General features: G+C 38.0%; 1 protein-coding gene across 2 annotated transcripts in view; it reads left to right on the top strand.

Annotated features, from left to right (window-relative positions):
* Positions 1 to 21,461, top strand: part of TMEM200A (transmembrane protein 200A) — a 59,006-nt gene extending 37,545 nt beyond the window's left edge. Inside the window, exons 1-2 of one of the 2 annotated variants that reach the window (XM_068677446.1) lie at positions 16,881 to 16,904; positions 18,299 to 21,461. In XM_068677446.1, coding sequence (XP_068533547.1) covers positions 18,315 to 19,790 — 1,476 coding nt within the window. In that variant the 5' untranslated portion in view covers positions 16,881 to 16,904; positions 18,299 to 18,314 and the 3' untranslated portion in view covers positions 19,791 to 21,461. Of the gene's footprint in view, positions 1 to 16,880; positions 16,905 to 18,298 lie in introns of those variants that run through there. The other variant, XM_068677445.1, reaches the window with a different exon arrangement.
* Positions 21,462 to 21,675: the final 214 nt, after the last annotated feature.

Raw genomic sequence — 21,675 nt, 5'->3', positions numbered from 1 at the left:
TGATGATGTCGTCATTAACACTAGTACTCTTTACTGACATTTCTGTAATGATTTTAGTATAAGTGAGAATATTTGGTCAATGAAGGTTCTGCATGTAGACTAGATGCAAGGCAGTCTTGTTTGGTATGACCTATGAGCTGGAGAAGAGATAATTGCTTCCAGGCTAATTTAGGGATTATTTAGGAATCCGTCCCACTGGTCCCAAAGCAGGCTGACTCATCTAGATTTTTCTCATTTCAGAATCCACTAAGATACTGACCTAGTTCCATATAGTATATGCACAAAGTTTACCTAAAATTGATCATTTTTTGGCTTGTCAGATGTGGGATTTAGTGGCTGAATTTGTGGATCTACATATGGATTATGATCTGACAAGTTGGGAAAAGAGAGCACAGCTGTGTTCCTGTTTGATGATTTAAGTCAGCTTAAATAAAGCAGTCAAATACCAACCACTAAGATCCTAATTCTGTGTCCCTGCTTTCAGCATGTTTGGCAGTGATGAGCAGACTTTTGTGCTCCTGTCACAGCAAAGGCATTTAACGGCAGCCCTTGAGGAACCATCAGGTTCGGTATTGACACTGACTATTGCTACGTATAAGGGAGGCTTCTTCTGTGTAAGAGTCACAGAAAGACTGCCATGTGTAAGCAAGAGGTCTGATACACAAACATCTGTCTATGGTCTGGAAAATGTGACTTGGAACTGTGTGGAATGGGACTGTCCATGTGAAAAGCCTAAACCACAGCTTTCAGCTGATCTGCAGTGCTAGGGATATTCATGTTTGCAGTCTGCAGCTGACCAGAAGTCCTTCAAAGGTTCCAATAAAGCACTAACAAATAGAAATTTGCCAGCAAGAACAACAACAAAAATGCCCAACCTGTTTCCTGATAGTACAGAAAAATAAAATTTCTGATTATTTGGCAAGCATCTTATTTTTCCATCTTTCTCCTCCAAATTTAGCTTTTGAGGGCAACAGGAAAGATGCAAGTGTCCTCTGTTCTGACCCATTATTTCACCCACTCAGCAACTCAGCTGTGAAAAATTGCAGAAGACCTGTGTTAAACATTTTCTCAAATTCACAGCTATTTGAAAGGCAGAAGCATCAGTGTTGGCTGGAATTTGGAACGCTCTCGGTTTGGATGTGCCTCACATACCTACACTCTAGGATGTCAAGATAGCATAAGAATCCACACACTTGTACCAGGATAATGCCGGCAGGCTGGCTCCCAAGGGAGCCAGCTTACATAACTGTTAGATACTTAGGAACCCTTCAGAGGACTTCTTTCAATTATGGTGACTAGACTAGTTGGTGATATTGAATCAGCACAGAGTAGTCCATGACTTCTGTGAGGACTTTAGCCAGCTCTATATTGTTTTTCTTGGTTGGTGTCTTAGTGATGCTCTAGGATAATGTAAACTGAAGAATAAATGAGAAGCCTGAATGAAGTGCCTGTGAAGTGGTTATTTCAGCCTCTGGGCAGATGAAGGTTGATCCTTTCAGTAGAGGAACAACAACAATGTGATGTGAAAGGAAAAGAAGCTTTGTGCTCTGTAAAATCTTGTCCTCCAGCTGAAACAGGAGGATGTGATCAACTTCCAAATCTGCCAGCAGCTGCATGTGTATCTCACTAGTTAACTCCCACAGACCTTACACATTTCTTAAAATCAGACAGCTCTCATGAGATGCTTCTTCTACCCTCCTTTTTTCTTTCATTCTCATCTGTCATGTTTTTTCATCATTTGTGTAGGTCATTTTGTTGATTTGATTTTTCCTTGCCTCCTAGAACGTTCTCATTTGTTATCTTCATTTTCTGGCATTTGTGTTGGTTAAATCATATTCTATCTCTGTCATTCCAGGCTATTTGCGCATAGTTGCATGATCTGGTTCATCTCTTTGCATGCCCCTCTGCCTCTTTATTCACTCTGGGTGGTCCTTAATGTTTGCAGCTCTATCAGCCGCTATTTCAAATGTCAAGCTCAGCTCATGTTGCACAGAAATTTTTCCTTCTAATATTTGCTCTGCTAATTCTTGGGCACATTTTTAGAAAAAATAACATTTGTCCTTACTGTGGCATTGCTGATTGGTTCTGCTGCAGTACTTTCTTTGCCTTGAACAAGCAGTAATTACTTTCTTCACATTTTAGTCCCATGATGAACTTGAACTCATGTATTTATATACTAATCCAGCTACCTAACCCATTTACTTTACCTGGGGTTTTCTATGAAGCATCTTTTCTGCATAATCAAACCCCTCAAGGCTTCCACAAGGAAATGTAAGAGCTAACTTTCTGTATTCAGAAGTGACCTGTGTTAGGGCAGTATCTCACAAAACTATAGAATAGTTATGCTCCTGGCATGCTCTGGTTGTTAACTGCACTAATCTTGATAGTCTCAACTGTTTTGTAATTATGCTGTATTTATCTATTGTCTTTTGCTCTATGCTTACATTGGTGTAGGTTCTGTCTTTCCATTGGGTGGGACATGCATTGAACGGTGACCTTTAAACTCAACTGTGAGACAAGTGAAGTCATAAATAAATATTTCTTAAATAGTACTGTATCTCTGGGCAATTCTTCTATATATTTTTATACATTTTAGTGGATACCTTCAGTCATGCTCAGATAATGTTTTTTTTTTGTTTGTTTGTTTTTTGGTTTTGCTTGTTGCTTTAGCTGTCTAAGTAAATCTATTTCAAGTAATTTAGTAACATGTTGCTAGCCTTTTGCTGAAAAAATAATTAACTGATGGTATTGTATTTCACTCTTTCCCCTAAACTCTAAACTGAAAATTTTATGGTGGACTACCGGCAGCTTCCTGCTGCTCAACCTGTAATTGCATTTTAAATTTATCTTCCTCTCCCTATTTCTTCGTCCTGATTTTCTCACACATAGCTGATAATTTTGCAGTAGTTTCTTACAAGAAAAAAAATATTACCCACACTGTATCTGTTAGTATTTGGTAGTCTGCTGAGAGAGTTCTAGTGACCTTTACTTTCTTTTCTCCTCAGCAATACATGGAGAAATTGGGCTAAAGCTTTAGACATGCCAGACTGACTGATAGCTACAAATGCTCTGTGATGGGCTGAGAAGACCCTAAAGCAATAAGACATAAATATAAATTTTACAGAAACTGGAAAAAAATGGCTCTGTATTTTCTCTTTTCTTGACTTTTAACTCTGTATTAAAATCTCCTCTTGATTGTTTATGCTACTTGTATTTGCATCATATATCTACCAACAGTTTTTAACAAGGTACATCAATTTCAGTCATGCATTCAGTTTGGTTTAAACTTGCCTTACTTATATTTAAAGTGCTTGATTCTGAACCTTATGCTGGCTTTGTGTAAGTCAGGAGGATTTCCATTAAAACAAACTCACCTTTATCTTTGTAATTAACTGTGACCAGACCCAGGCTAAGGAAAAGTAAGTAAAATATTAAAAGCATAAAGTGATGTAACAAAAGCAACGTAAGTGAGAGCATCAATGAGCTAAAAAAATTATTTGTGTAAGTCATTTGTGAATAAATTGCAGCCTATAATACATGCTAATAATAGTTGACATCTCCTTATAAAATTAAAATGTTACCAAGCATCAGCTGGTTTTGACATCTGTCCCAATTGCATGGGTTGACTGAGATCTTGTTTTAAATTACATAGGGTAGCTCAAGTGTGTTAAAATACAGATGTATAGACATTATGAATGGAGGGTATCAAAGCTGAACAACACACTATTATGCTATTGGCAACATATCCATTCTTTAAGTAGTCTTTAAGTAGTCTTTAAGTGGGGCACCATGTTGTAGCTAGCAACACCATTTATCATTCCTCATTTAGTAGGAATATTCTCATTTTTCTCAGGCCTAGCAGCCTACTGTTCCACAGACTCTCTGTTTTGGACTCAATATGTCATGGACTTAACTGGAATAACTGGATGGAGCTGTTTTTCTGCAAAACAGCAGGATAGGCATATTCTGATTCATGGATGCAAAATGAAGTCATGGCAACTCTTCTGTATTTGAGTGGCCTTGATGCAATGTAAACACTGTGTAATATTTGAAACTTAGGCAAACAGAATAAAGTGGAGATGAACCATTTAAGGGTCACGAAGGAAAGTTTTTTGGTAGAAATGAGCGTGTAGGTCAATTTGTTTGTCCCCGCATCTTGAAACTGCTGCTCTTATGTGTACTTACTAACTTGAGATTATGGGTCAGCAAATTGTGGAGTGGTGTGAGTGCTTACAGGTTCTAATGAAGTCTCCAGGCAGATGTCTGACTAGGGCACCAATGTTCCAATGTTCAGCTGAAGACATGGTGAAGTTTTACTGTGAATTATGTAATTGTTTCTGAGGCATCCATTAATAGGAAAAAAAAAAAAGTTTCATTATATGGTACATCAGAAGTATTTTTGAATTATGCTTCCCTTTCTCAATGAAATAGTGCTTTATTTATATTATATATTTATATTGTTGTTAATTTCTCTTGCTTCTTGGTAGGGTAAGAAACCTTGCACAAAGGTCTTTGTTGGAAAAAAATAAATCCTAACAGAGACCCATTCTATTTTCCAGTGTTGCTTAGAACATAGGTGTCAAAGGAGATTTCTAAAGGCAAGTGACAGACAAGATGAGCATAGAGCCACAGCTGTGCTGAAGCAGCTGTTCTTGTTGGCCACATAAATGCTCTTGTCATGTGGCTGCAACACTCAGGGAGAACAAATTCCAGTTCTTGTTCTGAATACCCCCTGTGTGTACTTTTCTAATAATGTGGACTAATATGTAACGACATGACTAAAAAGTGTCCTGGTGGTGGAGGGGCAGGGAACCCAGGTCCCGTTTCCCAGGCTGGTGCCTCAGCCACTAATTTCAAATTATGCTCTGCCGGGGTGATTGTCAGGTAGCAGGCTTTTTATTTTTTTAATTTATTTATTTTTTTGTGGCTAGTTTGTGGCTTTCACAGTCACTTTTTGCCCTGGGTACTTAAATTCTGCAAAGTCAGGAACTACATCTTTTTTTTTTTTTTCTTGCATGCACTGAGATTTTCAAATATGACTACACGGTGTAGATATTTAAGAACTTTTCAGAGTTAGGCTCTTGCATTATTTAAATGCGCTTGAAAAATTGCTTCTAGGTCTCTGATGGTAAACAGAGAATGATAACTCCTGCAGTTTTGAGCCTGTATGTTTTACAGGCCAAGATGTATTTTCTTGGTGAGAGGGAAAGTTTTGCTGAGACACCATAGTTATGGAACAAATAGATTTTAACACATATCTAATACATATATGATTTAAACCTTCTTTTAAATACCTCCTTCATCTTGTTCCCGTTAGTATTTGATCCTACAATCATTGGATTTGTATACAGTGGGAAATTACAGCTGTTAGAACATGCTAATTAACATGATTAACTGAGCATGTAGTGCAGATAAGGACATTTGTTTGGTTTCATGACAGCTGGTCACTGCCTACATTAAGTGTGTGTCTAGGCTGGAGATTTTGCCTCTGACTAAATCAAGTAACAGATTGCTGGTTAAGCTAGATGATACGAGTGTAAACGATTGCCAAAGGATTCCAACATTGTTTGTGCTTATATACCTCCACACTAAGTGCCTACCACTGTTTTATTCATAAGTTATTTGAAATTTTGTGCTCAAGGACTGAAGAACCATAATGGCTTAGTGATTGTACATCAAGGTATTTAACATCTTTGATCTTGTTTCTTTTATATATATATATATATATATATTAGGAAACTGAGTTTATCCATCTTCTGGCACAACACCGAGCCCCAGAGTGTTTAGTCATACCTTTCCTTTGCAATAGGTGACTGAAAACAAAGCTTTTATTTTGCTTTTACACACTCAGAAACAACTAGAGACCTTTATAATATTTATTTAATGACTCATGATTTATATCTGGTCAACACTTTAATCTACATTGTGTGATCTTGGTTCCAAATTCCCATTAGTTCTGTGCATTTGGAATTTCAGTTCAAGGATTGTTCTAGTATTACCTCATAGTTTTCACTTTCTTCTAAAAGATGCTCCTTCATATTCTTTGAAATGTCTGAGAGATAAAATGAAAAAAGGCAAACTGTAATAAATGCATACAGACCCACATGCTTGTTTTATGCCTTTTAAATTAGATTGTGCTCCTAAAATTATTTTTTTCAATAAGAAAATTCTTTATGAAAGAAAATGCATAACTTTTTTTTTTTTTAAAAAAGTAGTTATTTCACCTATAGGCATAGCTAATGTAGGATCTTTTCTGATTCCTGAATAGGAATGCTAATAATGTGAATGGACAAATGTGTAAAAAATTATTATGAATATCTGACTAAATAGCTAATGTCTGCTTCCAGTTATAGTACTGATTTTCCCTAGGAAATGGGTTTACTCAAAGTTCTAAAATAGCCTAGAAACATATTTTGTCACTTTAGTTATAAAAGACAATTACTAACTCACTCATTTGAGGCTAAAACCAACCAAAACACTCTTGCTCTTTTTTTTTAGTAGAAAAATGTAAACAAACTGGAGAATGCAAGCAAATATAAGCAAAAGTAAAGTCTAGGATATCCAGATTTATTTTTCTGTCTGCATATTCAATTTATTTCTTTTAGGAAGAAAACTTTATTAGTCAATAAAGAACTTTTTTTACTAAATCCCCTTTTAAGCAGCCTTTCCTCAAGTCTTAGAATCATAGAATCACTAAGGTTTGAAAAGGCCTTCAAAGATCTGGTCCAACCACCACCCTACTACCAATATCACCCACTAAACCATGTCCCTAAGCATCAGGTCCAACCTTTCCTTGAACACCCTCAGGGACAGTGATGCCACCACTTCCATGGACAATCTGTTCCGATGGCTGACTACTCTTGCAAAGCATTTTTGTTTCCCCAGACATTTTTTTAGCTCCTTCTTGCTTTTTGCTATAGTTCTGTGATGTATTTTGGAATAGGATGTATTGGGTTTATTTGGCAAGATTTTGGTAGCAGGAGGGCTGCATCTGAGCAGAGCCCAGCAGCTGCCCATTTAGATAAGAGCCAGCTCCAGATGGGTCCACAAGGGACCCATAGCTAGCCAGAGCTGAGCCAGTGGGTGATGCTGGTTGGGCCTTTGGGAGAGCAGATTTTAAAAAGGTAAAAAAAAAAAAAAAAAAAAAAAAAAAAACAAAATAAAACAAAAAAACTTCCTGTGCAGCAGCAGCCAGGAAAGATAAGTGAGAACCAGCCCTGCAGACCCTAAGGCCAGTGCAGAAGGAGGTTAGGAGGTGCTCCAGGCAAGCAGCAGCAGTTCCTCTGAGGCCTATGGAGAGGCCCCTGGTGGAGCAGGCTGTCCCCCTGCAGCCCATGGGTCCCACATGGAGCAGATCTCCACACTGCAGCCCTTGGAGGAGCCCCCGGTGGAGCAGGTGGATGTGGCCTGGAGGAGGCTGCGGCCCATGGAGAGCCCCCACAGGAGCAGGCCCTGGGCCGGAGCTGCAGCCTGTGGAGAGGAGCCCCCGCAGGAGCAGGGGTCTGGGGGGAGCTGCTGCCCACCCGTGGGGGACCCGTGCTGGAGCAGTTTGCTCCTGGGGGGTGGATGGACCCCATGGTATGGAGCCATGTGGGAGCAGTTCTTGAAGAGCTGTTGCCTGTGGGCAGCCCCTGCAGGCTCATTTGGGGAAGGACAGCATCCCGTGGGAGGGACCCCACGTGGAGCAGGGGCAGGGAGTGACCATGAAGGGGCGGTGGGGACAAAGCGTTAGGGACTGACCGCAGCCCCATTCCCCCTTTCTCTTGTGCCACTAGTGGGGAGGAGGTAAGAAGGTGGATGTAAGGTGTTTTTAGTTTCTCACTGTTCTAGTCCACTAGTTATAGGCAATAAATTATATTAATCTCCCTATGCTGAGTTTGTTTTGCTCATAGTAATGGTTGCTGAGTGATCTCCCTGTCCTTATCTCAACCCTTGAGCCCTTTCCATTGTATTTTCTCCCCCTTTTCTTTGAGAAGGGGAAGTGAGAGAATGGTTGTGGTGGAGTTCAGCTGCCCAGCAGGGTAAAACCACCACACAGGACATGACATATTTGTGCCTAAGAAATGAAAAATTCCATGTTTATGTGAAGAAGTAACCAATGCACACTTCTGAAAACAAGTTACTCTTCTCAAGTTATTGATAACTAAATGTGACAAATACAGAGATTACAGTAGGCATTCCACAAACAAACACATCCAGGATCAGAGCTCCTGTGTTTCTCTAGTCAGTCACCTGGGCTAAGCTGGTACAGCTACACAGAGCAGAATGGCTGGACATTCTGGACATCACATGTGATGATGGTTCAGGCTGATAATGCATAAGACAGGTGTTCTGTGGCCATGAAGAGAATGTGTGGTTCAAGTACGAAGACTGAGAAGCTGTTCTAGACATAGGAGACCAGGTGCCAACCTCATGTCAAGTGTTATACATTGGTAAAATTTCTGAACTTCTGTAGACTCAACCTGATTTACTGCACCATAGATATAACTGAGGAAGGAGCAAGTTTAAAAGAGTGCAACTGGGCCAGGCAAAAGCTTGTAGACCAAATCTAGGCCAATCATAAAGCAGTGTCTTGAAAGGAAAATATAGAACTCAGGTTGCTTCCTTCTCTCTTTGATGTGTGCTCTGTGCTTTTGTGAGTGGCTAACGAGCTCTGTGCAATGCTGCTGGTATTGGATGTTGCTGATTTTGCACAGTATTATAATATCTGACCTACTGAAAAGATCAGCCTGGAGCAAAGAAGGCAAGCAGTTTGGGCATTCATCTTTGTGCAGTATTGCTACCTGTTTACCATGCTTTTGACCTTGGTATACGAGGTGAATAATTAGTGTATATGACATATACTGTAAGTGGTGATGCATTCAAAAGGGATTTTTGTTTTGTGTAATTTACAGAACACAGTCACAGCATTCCCCAAATCTGGGTAACAGGCATTCTCACATAGCTTATGATTATGTTTATCAATACTTCTGAGTTTGTAATTTTTAGTTCAAATTACACATTTAGCTATTGGTTGACAATTTCAAGTCAAGTTTAAAGCCAAATAAAATCCCAGGTGAGTTAAGAAAAAAAGGAATTTCACATCAATAACATTTGAAAAGATATTCACAGACTGAAGCAAGTTCACTGGGTGGACCCACAGTTGGTCAGGTGCCGAAGCTCTTGCCCTGAAAACAGGTTGAGGAATCAGGGCTGGTTCAGCCCTGGAGAAGAGATGACTTTGGGAGGATCTCACAGGAGCCCTCTAGTAGAATCACAGAATCACAGAATTTCTAGGTTGGAAGAGACCTCAAGATCATCGAGTCCAACCTCTAACCTAACACGAACAGTCCCCACTAAACCATATCCCTAAGCTCTACATCTAAACGTCTTTTGAAGACTTCCAGGGATGGTGACTCCACCACCTCCCTGGGCAGCCTGTTCCAGTGCCTCATAACCCTTTCAGTAAAGAAGTTCTTCCTAACATCTAACCTAAAACTCCCCTGGCGCAACTTTAGCCCATTCCCCCTCGTCCTGTCACCAGGCACGTGGGAGAACAGGCCAACCCCCACCTCACTACAGCCTCCTTTAAGGTATCTGTAGAGAGCAATAAGGTCGCCCCTGAGCCTCCTCTTCTCCAGGCTGAACAAGCCCAGCTCCTTCAGCCGCTCCTCGTAGGACTTGTTCTCCAGGCCCCTCACCAGCTTCGTCGCCCTTCTTTGGACCCGCTCAAGCACCTCAATGTCCTTGTAGCGATGTCCTTCTTGTAGCGAGGGGCCCAAAACTGAACAAAAGTTCTACCCCCCCTGTAGTACCTACAGGGGGGTAAACAAGAAGAAAGAGCTAGGCTTTTCCACAGTGCTACATGGTGTTAGCAGATGAGAGAGTAGATTTAAGTTGCATCAAGAGGAGAAGAAAGGTTGACATGGTGACACAGCGGCAGTGGTGCAGGCTGCCCAGGGAGGCTGTGTTATCCCTGTGTTTGTGGCTTTTCCACACCTGAGTAGGCACAGACCTAAGCAACCAGGTTTTACCATGCAGGTAGCCCTGCTGTGGGCAGGAGGTTGTACGAGAGACCTCCTGAGCTCCACTCAGACTGAATTGTCTGATCATTTAATCAAACTATTGCCACACTGTATATATGAACCATGGTTCTGACCTGCTGAGTCAGCTGTCTTGGGCAATTATATTCCAAAATTTATTTTGAAAAACAAAAAAGCACTCTGCAAGCTCCCTTCCATCTGCTTTTTTAAGGAAGGAGAGGCTTGCATTACTGTGCACACAAACCGAGTAGCTGTGAAAGTCTGGGTGTTGTTCACAGTTGTATCTGTGTAACCAAGTTCTATTCCTTGTCCTGTTGAGAGGTTCACTTAACAGTAACAAGGTGTAACTTTATAAGACTGATTTTTTTTCCTTAGTTTTTCCCCAAATAACAGTAAAGGATTTTTTTTTTAATTATTATTTTTTCTTGTAGTTTTGTGAATTGGGTAATTTCATAACCTCTCCGCAGTATCATTATGCAGACTGTTAGTAAGCAGAGCTACTCACAGCTGTATTTGAACTTTTCCCAGCTGTGAGAGTCCTGCTTTAACATAAGAACAGTCGTAAAAGTCATGATAGAGAATGACATGGCTCAGGCTTTCTAATGAAATAGGGCAAATATGAGTCTAAATGGAGTTATGATGTATTATTCAATGTGGATATGAAACGTGAACATACTGGAAAGAGTCCAATGTAGGGTCACAAGGATGATGAACATCCTGAAGGGAGGTGCAACGAAGACAGAGCCAGGTCTTTTCAGTGGTGCCCAGTGGCAGGACAAGAGGCCGTGGTCACAAAGTGGAACACGGGATGTTCTGTATGAACATCAGGAAGCAATTCCTGATGGAGCACTGGCACAGGCTGCCCAGAGAGGCTGTGGAATCTTCTCCTAGGAGATCTCCAAAAGCTGCCTGGACATGGTTCTGTGCACCCTGCTCTGGGTGTCCCTGCATGAGCATGGGTTAGGACTGGATGACCTCTAGAGGTCTCCAGCCTCAGCCATTCTGTGGTTCTGTGTGGTTCAGCAATATGGGAAATATATGCAAATAACCACATGATACTGGTTTTGCCATCTGGGTTTTTCTACTGACAGTAAGAGAAGGGAGCTTCAACAGCTACTTGCCACTTCTGAAAGCTACATCAAAATCATTTTGATAAAAGGGGACTGTGCCCCTTTATACAATGTTAAGATACTTTGCATGGGCTCAGTGTGGCTGAGTATAGTTATAGAAATACATATAAAATGAGATCTTTTGACTTACATAACTCTCCTAAGAGCTTGAGTTTGTTTTTTAAAAAAATATTCCCCTTCTTAGCGTATGTTTCAGTATCCAACTTTTAATAGTAGAACAATGACCTCCTTTTCTTCCCAAAGTGTCCATACTCTAGATCCACATTAGTGGATCTAGATCACCACATCTAGATCAGTGGTTTTCTGTCCCTCACAGTTTGTGAGCCCCCTGGATTCCTTCCTTAAAGCAGTAAATATTATAGTTTCATAAAGAAATGTGTATTAATAATGTTCACATTTGCCATTCCTACCTGTCTTTCATAGATTCTTTAGAGGTAACTGATGGAGACCTTTAGCCTTGCTTGCATTAGTACAATGCAGATTTGAAAACTGCTGCCAGATCTAGATATTTAGAATGAACGGATCACAGTCAGACCTTGAATTTCCCCACAGATTTTGATATAATCCTTAATACCAAGCTTTTGTTTTCCACTTACAAGTGAAAAGATTTTACTGTTTGAAATAGTACTATTGTAAACCAAATACAGACCATTTGATACAAGGCTACCAATGTCCAGGAAGCCTAAGCTTTTAATCTCTGCTTTGGACCTTCTCTTTACTGCTGTATTGTAGGCAGCCTGGAGTTCTTGCATTGCCTGACCCACATGCAGCCTGCCTTTTCCTTTTTATGCTGTGAAACTGCTTGCATGATTTGGCCTGTTTCCATAATCTGACTGGCAACCAGGAGGTTAAAAGGACATGATTAGTCCCTAAGCTTATCCATTTACAGACTAAAAGAGGCAACATTAAAGGGAATTTGAACCCAAAGGGTTTGTTTCAGCTGGAAATTTCAAAGCTTTAATGTTTTAAATAGGCATGCAATTTTCTATCCTTGGCTTTTGCTTGCATGACTTTAAAATCCCAGCAGAGGTTATGAAGATTTTTAATACCACATTTCACATGCTTTCATCTCACCTGTTGTCAATTAAAATACATTTAAAATACCCCATAATCATCAATACAAAAGAGGTCTTTTGCTTTCTTGCTTTTCTTTTTTAATAATTTTTAAGGACTGGATATTAGGAGAGAGATGCATCATAGGGTAGTCCCGCTGGTGTGTTATGCAGTTGGAAGGGATTGCTCATTAAGCAATGAAGTAAAAAATGTAATTTTGGATGATTTTTCTGTTTCTCGTGGAAGTAACCTTTCTTTGGCCATTGCTGTATTATCTCTACCAGAAATATTAATCCTTTTGGCCTATAAGATTGTTTTAACAGAGCATTATATTTTTACCTTTGGAATAGAAGTGATTGTATCAATTGACAACCTCTACGCATAGATAACACATTGATATATTATACATCAAGAACAAAGTTTAGATGTATTCTGTTAATTTCAGCTTAATACTGGTTTGTTTACTTAGTTGTGTTACCAGTTCTCTTATTACTTTATCATTTGCTTTCTTGATTATGAGAATTTCTGGGTAAATGGTCTCTCATATACCTCTTTCATTGCTAGGATTTCAGGTTTATCAAAAGTAAAGGACACTTTCCTTGATATTAAATTTTGTGCTCTTGTTAAAATTTGAGATTGAGTCACTTAAGTGGTAATAAATCAAGTACTAACATGAAGTGAAGTTACTAATCAGCTGAAATAGCAAGATAGGAAATGCTATGGTATTTGAAGCCATGTTTTGTCACACTTCTCACTGTGATGAAGTTTAATTCTTTGCTGAAATACAATAGCTGATCATTTCAGAAAGTTTTACATAAACCTAAACTACAGGGAAATAGCATGTACAGTTCTGAAAATTTCAAAAAAAATGAAGTTTCAATAATCTTTCAAACAGTAAATGTTCCAGTTTTATAATAATAATAAAAAAAAATGTGAAAACTACAAAGGTCATAAATAATAAGGGACACTGAAATATATCTGGAATAAAACAAATAATATGAAAGAAATATAATCCTAATATCCTTTAGTGCACTATTTATCTTTGGTGCTGGTATACTTTTCAAATTAAATGTAAAATCTCAGCATAATTCAAATGACTATATATTTATTCAAAAGACTTCTGTTGTAGGTAGAATTAGTAACTTTTATTGTACCAAAATAGTTGAAAAATAGATAAACCTCGAGGCACCCGAAATAGAAATACCAAGCTCCAAAGCTAACTACAGGCTGAGAGTTAATAAGGTTGCTGAGAGATTAACTACATGTTTAATAATGTGACCATCTCTGAAAAACAAAGTTAGTTGATACCAGTAACACTAATGGTGATGCTAGTCATCAGAGGGTAAAGAAGGGTATTAAGGTGGTGACCTCTTAGGCTAAAGAGAAAAGTAAGGATTTTGTGGTTTGTGGAACCAAGAAAAGTTAGTTGGAGCCACTAGCATGTGCAATAAAGTCAGTTCCTTCCATTGTATTTTTGCTCTTCCACACACACCTTTTAGGTTTTCCTAGACTGCTGAGTATCAGAGCCATTGTGTAAATAGCTAATATTGCCTCAGTTGCAATTAAAACAGAAATGTACAGTCTATGATATATTTTTGCAGTAGACATGTCTTACATCTGGAATGATCAGTGAGTCAACTGGGCTCAAATCCCACCAAATCCTATCCCACCAATTTAGTCATTTGCTTGGCTTCCAAAGGATAACCAAGTATTACTTGTGGAGGCCATTCCTAGCTTCAAAAGGACTCAGAGTGACTCCCTCTTATCTGTCATACCTCTCTGTGGACATGTCTAGGTTGTTCAAGTTGCTCTGCAGTTGTCTGGAGATGCAAGTTACTCTAATGAGTCCCCAGGTCACCTCTGGCCTCCCCTCCCTTCTCCAGGCTGGCAAATTCAGATATGGGTAATGCTAGCAGCATAAATACACCATTTTTCTGTCTGATCATCAGTGAAATCCTGATGTACTGGTGCAAATCAGAATAGAAAAGAAGGACGCTTGTCCACCTGTGCTACAGTTTCTCCATGATAATTTATCCCTGCCTTACCTTTGTATCACAGAGTGAATCTACTGCCTCTATTTCTTTGTTGATTTGAGTTATTTGACCTCCTGACTTGGTTAGGGGAATACTTCAATCTTTGCTCAGCAGCTGCAAGTCTAGTGGTTCCCTACAACTATTCTGGGAAAGCTGTTTTTACCTCTTTCATAATTTTCTTTATGACAGCCTTTCCTTGAGCATCTGAGAAACCTTTCCCCATATGGAAAGGTGATAAAGAAGAATCCCTTTCAGCCTCTCTAGGAGCCTTGATCTGGGCAGCAAGTGTAATGTAAGTAAGAAGCAGGCATCCTCCGCATCTGAGACTGGTGCTTCTCATCTCATTACCCAACTTGTATCACGTTTAGGAGGAGCTACTTTAGGAGGAGCTACTTTACAGGACCTATACCAAGACGGACTTGGGTGATCTTGGAGTGGCCGACAGGGTTGTACGAGGACCTCTTAGTAACAACAGCACAGTACAAATTGATGCTAGCTGTAAGGGTAAATCTGGGCCGCTGTTCCTTTCAAGACTAAAATTGTAAACTGTCTAGGCCTTTGGTACTGATGTTCCTGCTGAAGATGAAACAAACAGAGCAGCTACAAGGTTAGGAAGGCAGATGCTTGAAAAAACACTCAACGTTTGTTCTTCAAAAGCAGCTTGATATCTGTGGTGCTTTTTTAACAGCAAAATGGTTGTGTTTATGAAATGGTTTACAGGCCTATCCCTTTCTTTTTTTTTCTTTTTTTTTTTTCTTTTTTTTTCTTTTTTTTTTCTTTTTTTTTTTTCTCTGTACTCTACATCAATTTTACCATTATTTGATTTGATATTACCATTTTAAAATAAGCCTGTGTCATTCACAGTGCCACCAGAAAAATTCTGTCAAAACTTCTAACATAACCATTCTTTACTTCTTAGTCAAAATCTTGTAAAATTTGCTTGTTCAGAAGTTTGAATTCAAGCTTTTGAGTAAAACTAAATGTAATCATTGTACTAAGCTAAAAGAATTAATATTTGACATTGGGAACTCATTGTGGCTGTTCTGTAATGAAAGTAAACAGATTTGTAAAATAATTCATTGTATCTACAATGTGACTGTGTTCTAAATACAATACTTTTTTTTTTTAAAAAAAAAAAGGTTTCCCATCTTAAAATACACTTCATTGTAATAGGCTTTTGAAAAAAGTTCTGAATGAAATGAAATCATCTCATACCAATGGTCTGCTAATACCAATGATTTTATTAAATGGAGAAGAGATTCAGCTCTTGAAATTAAGTATTATATAAGCCTTATGAACACCATGGCTTATTGCAAATTATATTTATGAACCTGGTTGTGATTTTATTCAATTAAATAAAGATTTAGTAATATCCATGTGAACTCACAAATAGGAAAGAGACTTCTTCTATATATAAAATACTTTTTCATCTTGTTGCAGCCAGACTTTCTCTCTCTTATATCCAAGTTCTAATGCAGGTAAAGTGAACAGAGGAACAAAATGTTCCCCTGAAGTACTGGGAGGAAGCCAGCCAGGTGGCTTAGGAGATCTCTTTCTCCCTTTTATTATAGAAGATCTTAGTTCTTCTCCGTCCTTCAGGTTACTGTAGACCATTTAATAGTGAAATTGTGATGTGGTTTTCCTGCAATATTTGTAAAACTTTCAAATGAGAATTTTCGAAAGATACCTCAGGATGAAATATATATATATATATTGATCTGCTTTTCAGAGTTAGAGAGGAACTAGAGGTTCCTTAAGCTAGAGGTATGCTTAAAATATTTACCAACCAGATCTGAACTTACTTGGTTCACCCTTTGGTGCAATCCAGGTAGCTGTGATAAGCACAGTACAGAACACAAAATATCAAACCCAACCAATATGCACAGCTTAGATTTAGCACAAACCCATGCAGTTCCTTGGCAGCCCTGATAACGGATGAGAGTGGGTTTATGTGTGCTGCAAAATGCCACATAAATATGGAAACTCCTTAAACCTGCAAAGATCTAGGATGTGGAAAAGAATAAGAGAGCAAACTAGATAATAGCTAAAAGACCTATTAATTTCAGTAAAGATGTGCCATAATTCTCTTCATTAATTTCTGCCTAGAGAGTCTAAATGTTTTAGAGAATGATCTTTTGCTTTTGGCAGAAACCCTTAAATATAGGCATATGAGACACTTTTTTTTTTTTTTTTGATATACTATCAACCTCGAATAACTTTCTTGGAGGGAGGGGGAGCATAGTGTTAAAATTGCTACATTAAAAGAAAAATTTGGCTCTTCATGAAACATTCAAGAAATTAATTGTTCTCAAACTACTGAAATTGCCCAGACAGCATAAAAATGAAAGTGAATTGCAAAGGGTGAGAATTTCCAGAGTGCTGAGCAACATGAAACCAGAAGTGAACTTTCTGAATTGTGGTTTTTGTTTGTTTGTTTTGTTTTGTTTCTTTGTTTTAAAGAATTCTATCAACTTTGCTTTCAGAAATTAAGAAAATGTTGCATCTTAGGTCTTGTTTTTTCAGGTCTTTGCTTCACAAAGAAAAGGTTTCTTGCAGGAGGAGAGAAAGCACTCTCTCTGTTAACAATGGTACAGGGAAGGAATTCAGCTTTCTGTTCCTTCTGTCTGTCACCTGAATTACTGCTGAACAGATTATGATGAACACTGGTACATTTTTTTTTCTGGATTAGTGCTTCCACTTGGCCACCTGTCTCAAACTCCCTATTAATTTCATAATAATGAAATAATGGTGGGTTGGAGCAATTTCTGCTTGGAAGTGAGCTTACTTGACACCTGCTTGCATTGTTGGAAATTCATGATAGTGCCTCAATTTATGGTCATTCTCATACTATAAGAGCTCTCATCTTTTTGCATGGGTGATTGGGATTTTTGCATGGGTGATGTTGGGATTTTTTAAAAACAAATATTTAAAGATATCTGATGAAAGTTATTGCCTGTAAATTGAAAGCAATCACTGGTTTGCTTTACCTCTGCTTCTCTGCCTCTGACACACAGTCCAACTTTTACCTTGTCTGCTTGTTAAACTATCCCTAGCATTGACACAGTGTTTGTTTGTTTGTTTGTTTGTTTGTTTTTCTGCAACAGATTGTCAGCCTTTCTGTATCTTTGAACTTAGCAAGGCCATCAAAAAGAACATATATATTTTTTCATACCTGGCTTCACAGTATCTTAATTGTATACCATAATACTTTCTAGTATTCATTCAAATATTCACTAGTTAAGCTGAGAAACTATTTTTGAGTCTGGTTATAAGATGCCTTATAAAATGATATTTAATAATCCTGAACTGTGTTGTTTCATTTGTTACTTTTACTCAAAAAAAGCGCCCTACCAAATGTGAGTTTCTCTTTTTAAACCCATGCTGGTTCATGTTTCTCATGTAGTGGACAACCAGGTGTGAAAAGCCTAAAAAATAAAATAAAATAAAATAAAATAAAATAAAATAAAATAAAATAAAATAAAATAAAATAAAATAAAATAAAATAAACCGATGAAGCTTTGAATTCATGAGCTTGACATTTAAGCTTCTTTAAATGATGGAATAAGTATATATTGATATATGCTGAAACCTAAAAGGCAAAATGTCTTAAAGAGGGTATGTAGAATGATCTGTATTCATACTAATTGTATGTCACAGAACTTTTTGAAAGAGCTAGCTATAATGGTAAAATGATCAAGAACACGTACAAGGTTCTTAACTTGTAACTTGTTACTGACTGTCCTGACATAAACCATTTATAAAGACTTCTCATTTTTAATCCTGATATGTCACCACAGAGCACTAGTTTTCTAGTCTGTATCACTGCTGAAAGATTTATTACCTATATTTACAGTGGTAAAAGTCTTTTGGAAATGCTTTTTAAATGCCATTTGAGTCTTAAAACCTTTATTATGCCCTAACTGCAATAAATATAGTAGCTTTTTTAAAAGTGATGAATATTTTAATTATTAAGAAATATATACATATTAACAAAGCACTATTTATATTTGCACACACAAACTTTGCTTGCATCAATATTTCTGCTTTTTTTCCCCCACAGGGCACAATATAGAACTATGATAGCAACCGGCGGAGTCATAACAGGACTGGCTGCCTTGAAAAGGCAAGACTCTGCCAGATCTCAGCAACATGTAAATCTTGCCACAGCACCAGCTTCTGAAGAGAAGAAGCCAGTTAGACGCCGGCCCAGGGCAGATGTAGTGATTGTCAGGGGCAAAATCCGACTCTATTCTCCATCGGGGTTCTTCCTTGTTTTGGGAGTGCTTATCGCATTCTTGGGAATTGCAATGGCCATCCTTGGATACTGGCCCCAAAAGGAACAGCTTTTAGGATCTGAAGATAAGCTACCAGTAAATGAAACTCAGGTCCTAAGAAACCAAGGAAGCATTTTACTTCGTTTCTTTGAACAGCATATGCACTCAGATAAGATGAAAATGTTGGGCCCTTTTACTATGGGCATAGGAATCTTCATTTTTATTTGTGCAAATGCCATTCTACACGAAAACCGTGACAAAGAAACAAAAATCATACACATGAGAGACATATACTCCACTGTAATAGATATCCACACCCTGAGGATCAAGGAACAAAAGCAGCTGAGTGGTGCCTTTGCTGGCTTGTTGGGGGAAGGAGAACTCGGGCACAGTGGGAGCTCATGTGCATCACGGCTGGCTGCAAACACAGTTGCACCTTTCTCTGGCTTCAAGAGTAATTTTAGAATGGATAGTTCTGCTGAAGAAGAGGAGATTCCCCTAAATGAAGATAGAACCACTGCTAGCCTTCTACCACCTCTGATGACTGACCAATCTGGTTCAGTCTTTGGACTTTACCCTCATTCCAGCAAGGCTTCAGATGACAAAAACACTAGTTCTATAAAGTGTGAAACAAAGTCCATTGTATCATCTTCTATTAGTGCTTTTACACTGCCAGTAATTAAACTAAATAATTGTGTTATTGATGAGCCCAGTATAGACAACATAACCGAGGACTCAGAGGTCACAAGGAGTTGGTCCAGAAATCTGTCGATGGACTCTCTGGCCATTCCATTAACTGACACCAAGGAATCCTGCAAACCAGCTGCGGCCATGCTACCACGGCATAATTCATTTGTGGACACTCCACATGATCAGTTCAAATCTTCTATGACCCTCGGACCAAGTACAGGAAAGCTTTTATCCCCTGGTGCTGCCAGGAAACAGTTTGGGTCCAACACGTCTTTGCATCTTCTGTCTTCACATTCAAAGTCCCTGGATTTGGACAGGGGTCCATCTACACTCACTGTCCAAGCTGAACAAAGGAAACATCCCAGCTGGCCCAGACTGGATCGGAGCAACAGTAAAGGATATATGAAACTAGAAAACAAAGAGGACCCAATGGACAGGTTACTTGTGCCACAAGCAGCAGTCAAAAAAGACTTTACCAATAAAGAAAAGCTTCTTATGATATCGAGATCTCATAATAATTTGAGTTTTGAACATGATGAGTTTTTGAGTAACAACCTAAAGCGGGGAACTTCAGAAACAAGGTTTTAATATTTAAATTGCAATTTACAATATATTCAACAGAATTTTTTAAGAAAACGTTTTGACAAGTGTTTCCTTCTCAGTGAAACTAAAACAAGACCATTTTTATCCAGATGATTAACAGCATATTAAAATTGGCTTGTGTAAACAGAGATCTTTGTCTTTGTAAGTCCAAGAGTTTTTTGTCACAGTAACATACAGCTGCGATACAGTACATTATCATTGCTCAGAGAGTTTTGGTATAACTTATTGCATTTTTTTCCAAGTCATTATTCCTTCTGTTCTATATGAGCATGTTACTTTCTATCAATTTGACTCCAAAACCCTGCATTAGAATTAAAAGCTCCATTTACCTGTAAGTTCTACTTATTTAATGACTGCAAGTCTAGAAATTGTTTTTGCAGTCTAGAATGGGAAGTGAGGAAGAATACATACTGGAATTGTCAAATTCAAGCATTTATCCTTGGTGTTGGCTTTCACATATAATACATCTCAGTAACTACAATCTTGCCATTGTCATTGTGAGAATCTTGTTTAGATATGGGGTGGGTGAATAGAAAAGAGTGGGTATCAAAACATTTTTGTGAATTCATTGTAATTGGTCAAGTTGAATACCAGTGTTGTGAATTATTAACTATGCTTTGTACAATAAAATTTCTACATCCATTATGATTTAATCCTAAAATTCCAGGAAAGCATTCATAAAGTAAGAAACCTGAAAATTCTTCTGGGGTTAGTTCTCTAAGGCATTTTGATTGGCAGCAGTTTTGAAATCAAAGTGTACTGATTAAAATCATAGGGACATAATGAATGCTAACAGGGTTTTAGAAACATGGTATATAGTAAAATTATATCATGACATGAATCTGAAGAGAATAATGAAAAATGAATATATTGCCTCTCATTGCAATAGCAAGAAGCTAAATAACTAGGTTTCTATGGTCAAGGTACTGATACAAAGCATATAATTCAATATGTATACTAAATATTACAAAAGCCCCTTGCCTAAATTTCAATTTATATATTTCACATAATTATTGGGATGGTGGTTCACTGGAGGCTTAGCTGGGGTAATTTTCATTAGAAGATTTTGCAAAAAGAAGTGACATTTAAAACAATATTTTTCTCAGCAAGGTAAGTTCCTCAGTTGACAATTGTAGGCTATTGTTAAAGAAAATGAGAATTTGAATGTGCATACCAGAAAGTTTCCATGTATTTCATTAAGGTATTTAGGCCGTGATCCTGCCATGACAGTCATGCTAGAGAATGTCACTTCTAGTTGCAAGGCTCACCTAACAGGGAAGTTGGTTGTATGTGGTCATTTTAGATATATTCACTCAGGAATTGTTTTTAATGGCTTTTCCCAAAAAGAATCAAGCCTGTTAAACTGTTGTACTTCAGTTATGAAAGATCAAAGATAAAATACATGTACACACACTCTCTATATCCTTTTTTATTTTTAAATACTCAGCTCCAGATTTCAACTGCTTAATGTTTATGTATCAGGAGCATTACTTGCTCAGTGAATTGAGGCATAGTGTTAACTGTTAGAACCTCAAGCCTATATATTGTAACAGAGTTGGCTAAATATTTTGCTATGAAGCTTTTAATAACTTTCCGGTTTGTGTTCTTAAGACATTTGCTATTTTTTGAAATGAAAATAAAATGTATCTCTACATATATCTGCTGTAAGACATGTTTTTCCTCTATAATCTCAAATCTTCCATATCAAAGTATAATTAAGTATCATAATATTGTACATAACATTATGCTTAATATATTAGCCTGCCACTAGATATATGGCTATGACTAATTAATTTCAATGACAACCCTGCACATGTAAAGGTTGAATTTACTGTGTTTCTAATATTTTTTTAATGTAATGTGAAATGTA

This window comes from Anas acuta, chromosome 3 (genome assembly GCF_963932015.1).
Source record: "Anas acuta chromosome 3, bAnaAcu1.1, whole genome shotgun sequence".
In the NCBI taxonomy this organism is placed as follows: Eukaryota; Metazoa; Chordata; class Aves; order Anseriformes; family Anatidae; genus Anas; species Anas acuta.
Note: the sequence above shows the minus strand (reverse complement) of the source record. Positions and strands in the feature narration are given on the sequence as shown.